This window comes from Gymnoscopelus microlampas, assembly GCF_963454915.1.
Source record: "Gymnoscopelus microlampas genome assembly, chromosome: 21".
In the NCBI taxonomy this organism is placed as follows: domain Eukaryota; kingdom Metazoa; phylum Chordata; class Actinopteri; order Myctophiformes; family Myctophidae; genus Gymnoscopelus; species Gymnoscopelus microlampas.
In genome coordinates this window covers 1,063,648-1,078,639 of record NC_139958.1, presented here as the reverse complement: position 1 = coordinate 1,078,639, position 14,992 = coordinate 1,063,648, and the positions used below count along the sequence as shown (strand labels likewise).

The window sequence follows — 14,992 nt, the reverse complement described above, 5'->3', positions numbered from 1 at the left end:
ACTGTCTTTATTCATTGAACGTGAAAGTCAAATCAGTTAAAAAAAACCTGCAACACACACAGTTATGTCATTTATTTTACTGTACATACAGTACATAGTAGGTTTTAAATAAACTAGACTGTTACAGTATGCAGACGTACGTCCAAAACTCTTAATCTATGTTCCAATGGATCTAATAATAAATATAATAACCTGTGTTCAAAATGGATCAATGTAGTTATTATTTATTATTAATATAATAACCTGTGTTCAAAATGGATCTAATGTAGTTATTATTTATTATTAATATAATAACCTGTGTTCAAAATGGATCAATGTAGTTATTATTTATTATTAATATAATAACCTGTGTTCCAATGGATCAATGTAGTTATTATTTATTATCAATATAATAACCTGTGTTCCAATGGATCTAATGTAGTTATTATTTATTATTAATATAATAACCTGTGTTCCAATGGATCAATGTAGTTATTATTTATTATTAATATAATAACCTGTGTTCCAATGGATCTAATGTAGTTATTATTTATTATTAATATAATAACCTGTGTTCCAATGGATCAATGTAGTTATTATTTATTATTAATATAATAACCTGTGTTCAAAATGGATCTAATGTAGTTATTATTTATTATCAATATAATAACCTGTGTTCCAATGGATCTAATGTAGTTATTATTTATTATTAATATAATAACCTGTGTTCCAATGGATCAATGTAGTTATTATTTATTATTAATATAATAACCTGTGTTCAAAATGGATCAATGTAGTTATTATTTAGTCACAAAATCTTGTTAATACTTTTCGTTGGTTAAATAAAACACATTTTGAACTACTTTCACTGTCACTTTAAAGGATTTCGAAAAGTAGCAAAAATTGCCGATCTACAAGCTCTCAATGCGCTGCATTGCAACGCGTTGAGAGCTTGCAGATCGGCTATTTCGCAAGACCAAGTGGGGCGTTAATTTATGAAAAACAAAGAGTTACAAGGTTTCTTTAAAGCCCGACAGCAAAGATATGTTTGATGTCATCAGTGTCTCGTGTTCATTGGCTGGTTCTCGGAGGCATGTCATCAGTGTCTCGTGTTCATTGGCTGGTTCTCGGAGGCGTGTCATCAGTGTCTCGACTGTCTCGTGTTCATTCGCTGGTTCTCGGAGGCGTATTATCATCAGTGTCTTGTGCTCATTGGCTGGTTCTCAGAGGCGTATTATCATCAGTGTCTTGTGCTCATTGGCTGGTTCTCGGAGGCGTATTATCATCAGTGTCTTGTGCTCATTGGCTGGTTCTTGGTGGCATTGAAGATCCTCAGTTCCTGCTCGGTCTGTCTACGAATCACCTGCAAACAAATCAGAGTTCAGTGTTATTATTACTAGTATTACTACTAGTATTTATATATTGTCTCCGCCAGAGGTGGAGAGTATGTTTTCGTTCTTGTCCTTCTGTGTGTCCCCCCGTCTCAGCCAAGCTAACATTGGTCAAGCTTCACGTGACAAGTGACAATATTGTTGTCACCAATGCTCTGATTGGCTGGCGAGACGCTAGACGAAATAAAAACCTATAAATAGGTGTGTCACTTCAAAAAATAATTTATATGAGGACATCAGGACATCAGCCAAGCTAACATTGGTCAAGTGACACGTGACAATATGTAATATAAATAGGTAAGACATGATTGATCAGGAACAGTACTGGCGGAGACCTGTGCTCCGAGGAGCACATTTTCTATTTTTATATTATTACCAGTATTTATATACTGTATTATTACTATCACCAACTTTATCTGTTGAGGTTGGAGCTGAAACTGTTCCTGTTACCTCCAGGTCTTTGGTGTGGTTGGTATAGGGTTGGTTGTATTGGGGTGTAGGGTTGGTTGTATTGGGGTATAGAGTTGGTTGTGGGGTATAGGGTTGGTTGTGGGGTATAGGGTTGGTTGTGGGGTATAGAGTTGGTTGTGGGGTATAGAGTTGGTTGTGGGGTATAGGGTTGGTTGTGGGGTATAGAGTTGGTTGTGGGGTATAGGGTTGGTTGTGGGGTATAGAGTTGGTTGTGGGGTATAGAGTTGGTTGTGGGGTATAGGGTTGGTTGTGGGGTATAGGGTTGGTTGTGGGTATAGAGTTGGTTGTGGGGTATAGGGTTGGTTGTATTGGGGTGTAGGGTTGGTTGTATTGGGGTATAGAGTTGGTTGTGGGGTATAGAGTTGGTTGTGGGGTATAGGGTTGGTTGTATTGGGGTATAGGGTTGGTTGTATTGGGGTATAGGGTTGGTTGTGGGGTTTAGAGTTGGTTGTATTGGGGTATAGGGTTGGTTGTGGGGTATAGGGTTGGTTGTGGGGTATAGAGTTGGTTGTGGGGTATAGGGTTGGTTGTATTGGGGTATAGGGTTGGTTGTGGGGTATAGGGTTGGTTGTGGGGTATAGGGTTGGTTGTGGGGTATAGGGTTGGTTGTGGGGTATAGAGTTGGTTGTATTGGGGTATAGAGTTGGTTGTGGGGTATAGGGTTGGTTGTATTGGGGTATAGAGTTGGTTGTGGGGTATAGGGTTGGTGGTATTGGGGTATAGGTTAGGGTTGGTTGTATTGGGGTATAGGTTAGGGTTGGTTGTATTGGGGTATAGGTTAGGGTTTTATTGGGGGTAGGGTAGTACTGTACGTAGTGTTACTCTACCTCCAGGTCTCTGGTGATAGCATGGTTGGGTCCATGGGACACCATCAGGATGGCGAAGGCCTTGCAGATCATGCCGTGACCCGCCTCGATCAGCCCGGCATGCCAGTGGGTGACGCCCGCTCGCATGGTGGCCAGGCCCAGCTGCCCGTTGTTGGGGTGATACAGCTTCCTGTCACATGACACATGGAGGGGTGATACAGCTTCCTGTCACATGACACATGGAGGAGTGATACAGCTTCCTGTCACATGACACATGGAGGAGTTCACTGATGCTTAAAGTCACAGTGTAGTGGAAAGACCTCCATAACTCTGAGAGTTTTACGGCTCCATCTGGTTCCATTTGTACAAGAACAGAGGAGAGGAGAACAGAGGAGAGGAGAGGGTACATCTAGATGTGTGTGCAATAGCTCTGCACACACGTCATGCAAAGCCCTGCCAAGTCAGGCTGAGGGTCTGATTGGCCGATCAGGGAATCAGTCAAGCTGAGAGTCTGATCACTGATCAAAGTGGGGAAAGAAGCCTAAGTATTAGTCAGAGCTCTGATCAATAGTCTGTGGCAGGTTTGGAGGCAAGTGGAGAGATCCTGTGCTGAGCAACCCCGGACACCGGCTTCGAATGCTATCAATGCATTGAATGGGAGATAATCACGTTTTATCAGACCATTGAATGGTGACGAGTAGGCGATACACGGACCTACCCGCGATTTGTCAGACCATTCATTGGGCGTAATCAGGAGCTACTGACCTACTTTGGAGGCGGAGCAGTCCCCACAACAATATTTACGATTCTGTGCCTATCGGTACATAACTCCAACGGCGCTGAGTAGGCTCAGGCGAGCGTCGCACCGCTCAGGACGGCAACTCGGTCGCTTTAGCTCCCTCGGTGGCCCGTCGCGGGGCTCCAGCTCGCCTGAGACTGCGCGCCTCCGTCATGGTCCGAAACCAAAACAACCAAAACCAAAACCGAAACTGAACTATTTAAGTCATCTCCGTTGGTAGGTCAGTATGTCTTGATAACACCCAATGAATGGTCTGATAAATCGCGGGTAGGTAAGTAGGTCGCCTACTTCGCCCATTCAATGGTCTAATAAAAGGTGATAATGTCCCATTCAATGCATTGATAGCATCCGAATCAGGTGGTCAGGACATACTTCGGAGGCCTTGTCAATTATAGTAGTAGGATAGGATGATATGATATATTCTATATAGATAGATTCTATAGAGATATAGATATAGATAGATATAGAGATAATGATATGATATATTCTATATAGATAGATAAATTCTATAGAGATATAGATATAGATATAGAGATAATATGATATATTGTACATTGTAATGGTGACTCACGTGTACCCGTTCAGCATGGTGGCGGCGTACGCTGCAGCCTGGGGGAACATCTGCGTCAGAGCCGACGCCTCGGCGCCCGCAGCCAGCGTACGCAGCTGGTACAGATGTGTGTCTGCCAGGACCTCAGCCTGTCTGGCCAGGACCTCAGCGGCCAAACGCAACACCTGGTAAAACATGATAATAATAATAATAATAATAATAATTACTGCTGAATGCCTAATTAACGCTCCTTCACGCTACGGTGTCGTGGACCGAAAATAGCAGATCTACAAGCTCACAGCGCGTTGCGGATGTGACTGACGTGTGAGCTTATGGATCTGATATTTTCGGCGATGGCGAAGCGTAAATCGGGCATTCGTCGTGAGGAGTTGTTGGCTGATTGATTGATTGATTCAGTGGCGTGCACAGACATTTTGAGGGGCAGGTGCTCAAGTAAATCATACTTTTTTTTGTTGACTTGGTCTGCTCTTTTTTCCCTCTACACCTATACCTCTTTGCCAAAAATAGCCGATCTACAAGCCCACAACGCCTCGCAGCGCGAGGCGTTGTGGGCTTGTAGATCTGCTATTTTTGGCTAAAGTTCTCCTCAGAAAAGGGATGCTAGGTTTCGAGTGGTTATGGTAAAAAGAAAAATCATATCACATAAAGATTTGGCGGACCCCCTGTAGTAACTCTGAGGACCCCCTAGGGGTCCCGGACCCCCTGTTGAAGACCCCTGCTGTGAACTGAAATGTTGTTGTTTTTTTTTTTTTTCAAAAGGGCACTTCTGGTCAAGAGGGCAAAGGGCAGGTGCTCTAGCACCACCTAGAGTCGATCTGTGCACGTCCCTGGATTGATTGATTGATAACATACTGTACCTCATGGAAGTTCCCTTTAGAGCGGAAGGCGTCCATCTTGTCCAGACTGTCCTTACTGAACGCAGTGACCTCTTTGACCTGCTCTGCTGACGCCTGAATGGAACAAACCATAATAAATAACTAGAAAAAGTGCTGCTCGGAGCACAGGTCAGGTAGGTTATAAATCACATCCCTGGGTGTTATTATATGATATATAAATCACATCCCTGGGTGTTATTATATGATTTATAAATCACATCCCTGGGTGTTATTTTATGATTTATAAATCACATCCTGGGTGTTATTATATGATATATAAATCACATCCCCGGGTATGGACTAGTTATTATTATTATAAACTAGACCATACCCGGTGAAGGGCGCAGGCGAAAGTAGTTGCAAACTTGGGGTTAATGCACGTCCTGTCGCGCGGTTTCTCCCCCACGCGCGTCCCGTCGTGCGGCCCCCCTCCTCCCCCCCGTGGGTCCCGTCGCGGCACCCCCCGCGGTCACCCCTCCCCACGGGCAACCCCCCCCACCCCCGTCGCGGAACCCCCCGGGTCCCGTCGCAAACACACACACACACACACACGCTCTCTCGCGCGAAACCTGGCAACGTGATCTCCCATTGTTTGACACATAAACGCTAATAAGAAGCTGAGATTTGATGAAATTGAAAAACGGGCTTCACAGTTAAGTTCAGATGGTAATGGTCAATGGCTGTGTGCAAAATCAGAGCAATTGCTCCAGCCAGTGAGGAGAACCGGGTAGCTTCACCATGAGACGACTACAGACAGACAGAGTTTAGTCAAATTATAGGAGGATGATTTACTGTGCCCTGTGCTGCCATCATCAGGTCATCCTTGGTATGATCCACACAGTGCTGACAGCTGCATGTAAAGTGGTAGCGCTGCTGTAGCGCCCCCTGGCGGTCGGCAGACAGTTTAAGGAAATCCACGTAGCTCACTGTCAGCTCAGTTCCTTCTGGAATCTTCTCCAGAGCCCGAAGTTCCACCCTGAGAGAGAGAGAAACTGGTATTAATGTTGTTGTTGTTATTATTATTATTATTTTTCTGTATTTTTATTGTTTTTGTTATTAACCTACCTCCTCTTAGAATGGAGAGCAGAGTTCACAGCTGACTGGCTGCATGGACACAAAGTAAAGAACAAAGACCATCAGTAAACACATGATAGAACACAAAGTGAAGAACAAAGACCATCAGTAGACACATGATAGAACACAAAGTAAAGAACAAAGACCATCAGTAAACACATTGTAGAATATGTTGATCCATCTCATGTAAGGCTGTCTGGGATATACTTAGCTTCAGTATAACACATATTTACTTCTCATGGTTCAGTATATATAGATATAGGTAGATAGATCTTGAACGTGCTGTCTTCAATCAACTGTCCTCGTACCTCCACCAGAACAACCTCCTGGACTCCCACCAGTCTGGGTTCAAAGTGGGCCACTCGACCGAAACTGCCCTCCTAGCAGTGACGGAGTCGCTCCATGTCGCTAGAGCGAACTCTCCTCCGTCCTGATACTCCTGGACCTGTCTGCAGCGTTCGACACGGTGAACCATCAGATCCTCCTCTCCACCCTTGATGGGATGGGTGTCTCAGGCTCTGCACTCTCCCTGTTTGCAAGACCGAGCTGATGTTCCTCCCGGGGAAGGGCTGTCCGCATCGAGACATGGCCATCAACATTGATAATGCTGTGGTGATGTCAATTCGGACTGCGAGGAATCTGGGTGTGACCCTGGACGACCAACTGTCGTTCTCGGCAAACATCGCATCGGTGACACGGTCCTGCAGATTCCTCCTCTACAACATCAGGAGGATTCGCCCCTTCCTCACCGAGAAGGCAGTGCAGGTGCTCATCCAGGCTCTTGTCATCTCCCGCCTGGACTACTGCAACTCCCTCCTTGCTGGTGCTCCGGCATCTGCCATCAGACCTCTGGAGCTTGTTCAGAAAGCTGCGGCTCGTCTGGTGTTCAACCGCCCCAAGTTCTCTCACACACCTATGCTTCTCCGTTCTCTACACTGGCTCCCCATAGCGGCTCACATCCAGTTTAAAACCCTGGTGCTAGCCTATAGGGCAGTGAAGGGAGCAGCTCCTTCTTACCTCCGGGCTATGGTCGATGCTTACACCCCTGCCCGACCACTTCGGTCTGCCGGCTTGGGGGCGACTGGTTGCCTCGTCGCTCAGTGGTCCTTCTGGCCGATCTACGCGGTCACAGCTTTTTTCTGTTCTGGCCCCACAGTGGTGGAATGAACTCCCCACTGATGTCAGGACAGCAGAGTCACTGATGTCAGGACAGCAGAGTCACTGCCCATCTTTCACCACAGGCTGAAAACCCACCTCTTCAGGAAACACTGCCCTTCCTCTTTGCCTTGCCTACTTGTTGTCAATTAGTTGTACGAGCTCTTGTTTTATTGGATCTTGTTTATTCGACACACTTATTTGTTTTAGCTCTTGCTCATTTGATTTTCCTATTTGTCTCATCTGTTTAAGAAAGTAATTAACTGACATATTGCACATTTACCTCAGTGCTAGGTATGCTCTTAGTTGCTTGTTTTAGAAGAGAATGCACTTAAGACTCCTGGTGATTAGTGGTTTCCTTGCCTACCTATGTTGAATGCACTTATTGTAAGTCGCTTTGGATAAATAGAGAGATACATAGATAGCTAGATAGATAGTATAGTTATATATTGCATGGTTCAGGATGATGGTATATATAGACATATATAGATATAGATAAATAGTATAGTTATGTACTTACTTGTCATAGTTCAGTATAATGATAGATATAGATATAGATATAGATAGATAGTATAGTTATGTACTTACTTTCCATGGTTCAGGATGATGCTACAGTTGGGCCAGCAGTCATGGTTGACCAAACCCAGGTTAGGAAACAGACCGAGTCCAACATTCTGCAATCCTCTCTGATCACTGAGAGCCAGCCCATTGCATTTAATCTATGGACAATAAGGACATTTAATCTATAGACAGACAATAAGGACATTTAATCTATAGACAATAAGACATTTAATTATAGACAATAAGACATTTAATTATAGACAATAAGACATTTAATCTATAGACAGTAAGACATTTAATTATAGACAATAAGACATTTAATCTATAGACAGACTGTGTGTGTGTGTGTGTGTGTGTGTGTGTGTGTGTGTGTGTGTGTGTGTGTGTGTGTGTGTGTGTGTGTGTACAAAAATGAAGTGTAGATGTGTGGAAAAAAGGAAACGTAGCAGCACAGAACGCATGGATGCATATTTATAGCAGAAAGAGTTCACATTTAACTATAGCCATACTCATTCAATTCAAAATTCTTTATTAGCTGTGAAGGGTCTTCTTTCATGTGTATCAGTCATGATTGTTTCGCCATCAAACAATATCAAGCAAAAAGGAAAAATCGGCGGGTCCTTCTCTCCAGTCCATCCCATCCCATAGCGCACCTCTCCAAATGGAACGTCCTAATGACCTCTCCAAATGGAATGGATTGGTCGTCCTAAAACACGCTCGCCCCAGGTCTAATCTGGCGGCCACGGTCCGCGAAAAAAATGGGGCAGTGTGTTTTAGGACGAGCGTTCCGTTTTTGTTTCTTTTTTGCAGTGAGAGGGGGAAAAGCGTGTGAAATGCCGCGGGAAGCGTGTGAAGAGGTTAAATTGCATGACTCTCACTCTCAAAGGGTGAGACTTGGCAGCAGGCTCCTGCTTGACAAGTAATAATCTGTCTCAAATTGGTCTGTGTTCATTGAAGATGTGTGTTGTTGTGCCGTGCGCTCAGCTAGGTTTCGATTGTGTATGTATACTTTGTTTGGCGGGCGGTATCGCGCACCAAAAATAGCCGATCTACAAGCTCACAACGCCTCGCGTTGCGACGCGTTGTGGGCTTGTAAATCGGCTACAATTCAGCGCACGCACTGCACGGCACGGCATGGGGCTCAATTAAGTAAACTTTACTGTCTGCAGGTGCGGGCCAACGGATGCACAGGGATTTCTACAGTTTACAGACAGAGGAGACGAGGGGGCATTCTTACAACATTAAAGGCTGCATTCCAGTTCAGGAGAGTAAGACAGAGGTAATTCTCTTGAATGCTGCCTCAGTGCCTTCGAGTACAGCATGGAGAAAGGGCTTTTGTTGTTTTTTTCACCATTATACATTTTGCATCCATGGTTTGGCGAGGGCACTTTTTACCGACAGACATAAAAGGGCAGGGGTTCAAGCCCCCTTTGATGTCTGTGTGTGTGTGTGTGTGTGTGTGTGTGTGTGTGTGTGTGTGTGTGTGTGTGTGTGTGTGTGTGTGTGTGTGTGTGTCTCGTACGATGGCAAACAGGTGAGAGATGAAGTCGTCAGGCTGAGGTTTTCCAGGCCAGTAATCCAGGAAGTGTTTGAGGTTGACCTGCAGGTCATTGAGCTCATCCTGGCTCATGTCCGCCTGCTGGTCCTTCAGAGCGTCCACGGACACCAGCTGGCTGTCCGTGATGATGCCTGTCTGCTTCTGGATACGCCACACAACACGAGCCACCAGGCTGTATGCAATAATAATAATATAATTATACCACCAGGCTGTATGCAATAATAATAATATAATTATACCACCAGGCCGTATGCAATAATAATAATATAATTATACCACCAGGCTGTATGCAACAATAATAATATAATTATACCACCAGGCCGTATGCAATACCTCCATTCCCTTCCCCTGTCCACACTTGTGGCGCTATAATAGGGCAATGGTAAAAGGATGACATTTCTTTCCTCAATGTAGTGCGAATGTGCGTGCAAAGCAGTGTTGATTTCGTCGACCAAAACTATGACGAAAAATGCTCGTCGACTACCTTTTTTCACTGACAAAAACTAAATAAAAACTAAATAAAACCAAGCTTTGATGATTAAAACTAAGACTAAATATATTGACAATTTCGTCAACAAATAAAAACTAGACTAAAATGTTAGTGAGGGAAGTCATTTTATATTTGGTTGCACTCGGGTGTTGCATGCTGAAAATAGCCGATCTACAAGCTCACAACGCGTCGCGCTGCGACGCGTTGTGAGCTTGTAGATCTGCTATTTTCAGCATGCAACCAAGTGTAAAATCAGCCCATTACGACGCCATCAAAGCACCGCCAAAATACATTTTCGTCGACTAAATCAACTGTAGATTTAGTCGACTATGATTTTATGATATTGAGTCGACTAAAACTAGACGAAAACTAAAACATTTCAGATGACTAAAATATGACTAAAACTAAATGGAATTTTATTCAAAAGACTATGACTAAAACTACATCAAAATTTGCTGACAAAATCAACACTGGTGCAAGGTGTCATTGCAATCGGACTGGTGGCGCTATTTAAAAGGCAGATGTGAAAAATGCAGGGCAAAGGTTTTTCCTTGTCCTCTAGGGAGTGCATAGTTTTACTCAGATCGGTGCAGTTATTGGTAAAAACACAGATCGGCCTGTTATAGCGCCACCATGAGGCTGATTTGAAATATTTCAAATCATTATAAATAAATACATTATAAATAATATAATGTATTTAATATAATAATAATATAATGTATGTGGGTGAAGTGATGATAATATAAAGACACATTCATGTATAAAGTCACACACTTTGATGAGGCTGGATTGTGTTGTTCTAAAAACATGTTTGTTCCTGAAAAGTTAATATTTTGGACATAGCTGGTTTCTGCCCGACAACACAGATATAATATATAATACCAATAATAATAATAATAATAATTTACCGGACATTCTCGTTGGGGGCGGAGGTACGTTTCTTGATGGCGGCACACTCGTGTTTGTGTTCGTCCCAGCATGCACTCTGGCAGGTGCGGTCACAGTAGTGAGCGAAGTGACACACGGCACAGGAGTGAAGGCTGGCCTGACGCCGGAAACAGCTGTGACACACCTGAGAGGTCAAGCTGAATGACACACACACACACACACACACACACACACACACACACACACACACACGCAAACACGCACACGCACTCGCATTCGCACACGCACACGTGCACACGCACACGCACACGCACACGCACACACACACACACACACACAGTGAGAGAGCAGGGTGAGTTTTAACCCATTAAGGCCTGAGGTTCAGATTCTAAATGCTAACAGTTTTGTGAAAAACGTAGTTACTATAATAGCCTATCAAACCTCTTCATGTCAAGGACCCCACAATGATATGTATGGGGCTGCCGACCCCCCGAAGCAAAGATTTGAGTTAAAAATGTTTGCTTTAAAAAATATATATTCAAAGATTTCACGATTTTCCAAAAATAGCAGATCTACAAGCTCATAGCGTGGCACCGAGTGCCGCGCTGTGAGCTTGTAGATCTTCCCGAACCACCAGCAGGATTCCCTTCCCCTGTCCACACAGCGTGGTGTTACGTCCATTCCTTTCCCCTGTCCACACTGGGTGGTGTTACGTCCATTCCCTTCCCCTGTCCACACAGGGTGGTGTTACGTCCATTCCCTCCCCCTGTCCACACAGGGTGGTGTTACCTCCATTCCCTTCCCCTGTCCACACAGGGTGGTGTTACCTCCATTCCCTTCCCCTGTCCACACAGGGTGGTGTTACCTCCATTCCCTTCCCCTGTCCACAGCTACAGCAGCAGGGTAGTGTTACGTCACTGTAGCTAAATTAATCCTGAAGCCTAAACTTAGACTGAACTCTGAGGTAAATGAGAGCACCGTCACCTGATCTCACACACGCTGCGTCACACATGCTGCGTTTTTCAGCTCAGCTTTTCTTCTAAAATCACATCATCAAAATACGGTTAGAATCAAAACCAGGCTAGAATGTTGTGGCAACGACCACCTCATTGGTTAATGGTATTAATAACACCATTCCCTTCTTAAAGACCACCTCATTGGTTAATAATAATAATGATAATAATAATAATAATAATAAACTTTGTTTATATAGCACCTTTCATGACATAAATGCAGCTCAAAGTGCTTTACAGAGCAAGAAAAAAAATCACAGAGCAAAAGACAAAACATTAGAGCAATGGCAACAATAGAGCAATGGCAAAAAACAGTGGCAAGACATAATGGCTAAAAAATAAAAGGCAGTGGGTCAAGCAAAACAGTAAAGACATAAAAAACAACACAGAGATTCAGAAGAAACAGAATTAACTAAAAGCAACAGTGAAGAAATGAGTCTTGAGCTGTGCTTTAAAACTGTCTACTGTTTTAGCTCTTGCTCAGCTCTTGCTCATTTGATTTTACTATTTTGTCTCATCTGTTTAAGGAAAGTAGGTAGCTGATATATTGCACTTTTACCTTAGCGCTAGGTATACTCTTGGTTGCTTGTTTTAGCAGAAAATGCACTTCAGACTTCTGGCGATTAGTAGTTTTGTTCCCTACCTATGTTGAATGCACTTATTGTAAGTCGCTTTGGATAAAAGCGTCTGCTAAATGACTGTAATGTAATGTAATGTCTACAGAGGCTGTCTGTCTTAGGTGTAAAGGTGCTTTAAAACGGTCTACAGAGGCTGTCTGTCTTAGGTGTAAAGGGAGCTTATTCCAGTCCGTCGGCCCGTAGAAGCAGAATGCTGCTTGGAGTAGGCCTGCACTAGAAGACCTGAGGGGGGGGGGGGGGTTCGGAACATATCTAGGGAGGAGGAGGTCATAGAGGTAGGAGGGTGCCAGACCGTTTAAAAATAAGCTTTATAAATAAGTAAAATCATTTAGAAATCAATCCTAAAAACAGCCAGGAGCCAATGTAGTGATGCTAAAACTGGAGTAATATGTTCTCCCGTCTTAGTTTTAGTGAAACCTCTAATGGTACTAATAACACCCTTAAAGACCACCTCATTAATAGATGGTACTAATAACACCCTTAAAGACCACCTCATTAAGAAATGGTACTAATAACACCCTTAAAGACCACCTCATTAATAGATGGTAATAATAACACCATTCCCTTCTTAAAGACCACCTCATTGGTTAATGGTAAGAATAACACCCTTCTCTTACCTGTCTAAGACCACGGCAGCGAAGCTGGGTTCAGAGAAGACCACCTCCCCGGCACAGAGGTCTCTGGTGGTCCGCAGACCGCGGCCCTTCTGACCGGCCTCAAACAGCTCAGCGTTCTCCATGACTTTAAGCAGCATGAATGGAGCCTAAAGTTCTGTTCCCCCAAACCCCCCCTGCATGGCACGCTCCACAAATAGCCCTGCTGCTTCTCTAGGGACGTACCACCTCCTCAAACCAGGGGGGTGGTGGGGTGGTTCAGGCAGTTATAGGGGGTCCTATGGGTTCCTCCCCCCTTCTTTGGGTTGGATCAGGTCCTCTTCTCCTCTCCTCTCCTCTCCTCTCCTCTCCTCTCCTCTCCTCTCCTCTCCTCTCTCGGGTGTATTTTGGTTACTCAGCTGTGTCTGTCACTCAGTGAAAGTGAGAGGCATGGTGACAGCATCAAAACACTATTAAAGCCTGTTGTAGATCTGTTATGTCATTATGTATGTGTGTGTGTATATATATATATATATATATATATATATAAAACTGCACCTCCTGGGATTATTGAGTAATCTGCACGAAACATTTTACACATGAATTTAGGACCTTTGCCGACAAAACAAAAGCAGCGGATTTTCCATAAGTGAAAAAATGTAGAAGTTAGGAGCCAATGACTGTTTTTCATATAATTCAAAATGGTGGGCGATCTAAAGGTCAGAGGTCAAAAGTCAGACGACAAAAGTTGTCGGGCATGAAGAGACGCATGTGTGTATCGAAGTTTCATGGTTGTAGGTCAAACAGGGCATGAGTTGTACCTGTTCAAAGTTGGCACTTTCAATTGAGTGCTATAGCGCCACCCTTTGCCGAATGAGTGTGAGAATTATTTCTTGATTGTTTTTCATGAGCATCTACCATATGGCCGAGTTTTGTAAAAAGCATATGCACGGTTAAGCCAGAACTGCCAAAAACAAGTATTTTTCAAACTGCTCAAAATTGCGGACAATCTAAGGGCGGAGCTTACTGGTCAAACCGATACATGTGTTCCTCATGAGTCGAGGCACAAGTGTAAGCAAGTTTCACGACTTTCGGCCAGACGAGGCATGACTTATGCCTGTTTAAAGTTTTCATTTTCAAAAAATTGCTATAGCGCCCCCCTTTGGCCAATTGGATCTGATAAGATTGGTTTCAGTGATATTTGGAATGACCCTCAACCTTTCTGCAAAGTTTCAAAGAAATGTGAGTCTGCATGTATGTGTTAGGGGCAGATGAATAATTTTCATAAAACTGCAATAGTTAAAATCTATCTCCTCCTGGGATTTTTGAGTACTTTGCACGAAATTCTTTACACATGAACTTTGGACCTCTGCCGACATAACGATGGGAGCGGATTTTCCATAAGTGAAAAAATGCAGAAGTTAGGAGCCAATGACTGTTTTTCATATAATTCAAAATGGTGGGAGATCTAAAGGTCAGAGGTCAAAAGTCAGAGGGTGAAAGTTGTTCAGCATGAGGAGACGCATATGTGTATCCAAGTTTCAAGGCTGTAGGTCAAACAGGGCATGAGTTGTACCTGTTCAAAGTTGGCATTTTCAATTGAGTGCTATAGCGCCACCTTTGGACGAAAGATTGTGAGAATTATTTCTTGATCGTTTTTCATGACCATCTACCATATGGCCGAGTTTCTTAAAAAGCGACAGCACGGTTCACCCAGAACTGCCAAAAGTGGCAGAAAAAAAAAGAGGGGAACATTAAGACAGGTCCAGAGCTGAGCTCTGGCCCCGTAATAAAATAAAGATAACATACATTCATAAATTACCTACACTTGGTAGATCACCCACCAGAGGGCGCTATTACCCACTTTTAACACATTTTGCATCACAATGCGACTCAAAGTACAGAGTGTGGAGACAACGATGAACCACAGGAGGGCGACACTGAGCCGTTTGTCCTTTCTGAGTGTCGAAGAAGAGAAACCAGGAAGCGAGCTTTCTGATGAAAACAATAGCAGATTTACAAGCCCACAACTGCGACGCGTCGTGGGCTTGTAAATCGGCTATTTTGGGCGCTCGACACCGTCGTACGACGGTGCACAAATGTACTGAATGGAAAAGTAAAACTTTAAAT

At 43.7% G+C, this 14,992-nt stretch overlaps 1 protein-coding gene across 12 annotated transcripts; it reads right to left on the bottom strand.

The window, feature by feature from the left end:
* Positions 1–57: 57 nt before the first annotated feature.
* LOC311037183 (histone-lysine N-methyltransferase Smyd1-like) lies at positions 58–13,115 on the bottom strand. Of its 12 annotated transcripts, XR_014599939.1 has the most exons (12): positions 12,887–13,115; positions 10,639–10,815; positions 9,205–9,412; positions 7,710–7,840; positions 5,958–5,996; positions 5,685–5,868; positions 4,875–4,967; positions 4,018–4,181; positions 2,669–2,837; positions 498–1,342; positions 296–346; positions 58–243 (listed from the first exon to the last, which is right to left on the bottom strand). XR_014599939.1 is itself a non-coding variant. In XM_084046300.1 (10 exons), exons 1-10 carry the CDS (start codon positions 13,021–13,023, stop codon positions 1,265–1,267), a joined length of 1,380 nt encoding a protein of 459 aa, XP_083902426.1. In that variant the 5' UTR covers positions 13,024–13,115; the 3' UTR covers positions 58–1,264. The 12 variants fall into 12 exon arrangements, 1 of the variants encoding a protein (XP_083902426.1); XR_014599935.1 differs by having other exon boundaries at positions 296–1,342; XR_014599936.1 differs by lacking the exon at positions 296–346 and having other exon boundaries at positions 58–192; positions 347–1,342.
* Positions 13,116–14,992: the final 1,877 nt, after the last annotated feature.

Excerpts from the sequence above, each read along its gene's own strand:
- LOC311037183 (XM_084046300.1), bottom strand. The coding sequence starts at position 13,023 with ATGCTGCTTAAAGTCATGGAGAACGCTGAGCTGTTTGAGGCCGGTCAG. Across the intron at positions 10,816-12,886 it reads GCTGCCGTGGTCTTAGACAG|CTTGACCTCTCAGGTGTGTC; the intron begins GTAAGAGAAGGG and ends TGTGTCATTCAG. Across the intron at positions 4,182-4,874 it reads CTAAAGGGAACTTCCATGAG|GTGTTGCGTTTGGCCGCTGA; the intron begins GTACAGTATGTT and ends ATGTTTTACCAG.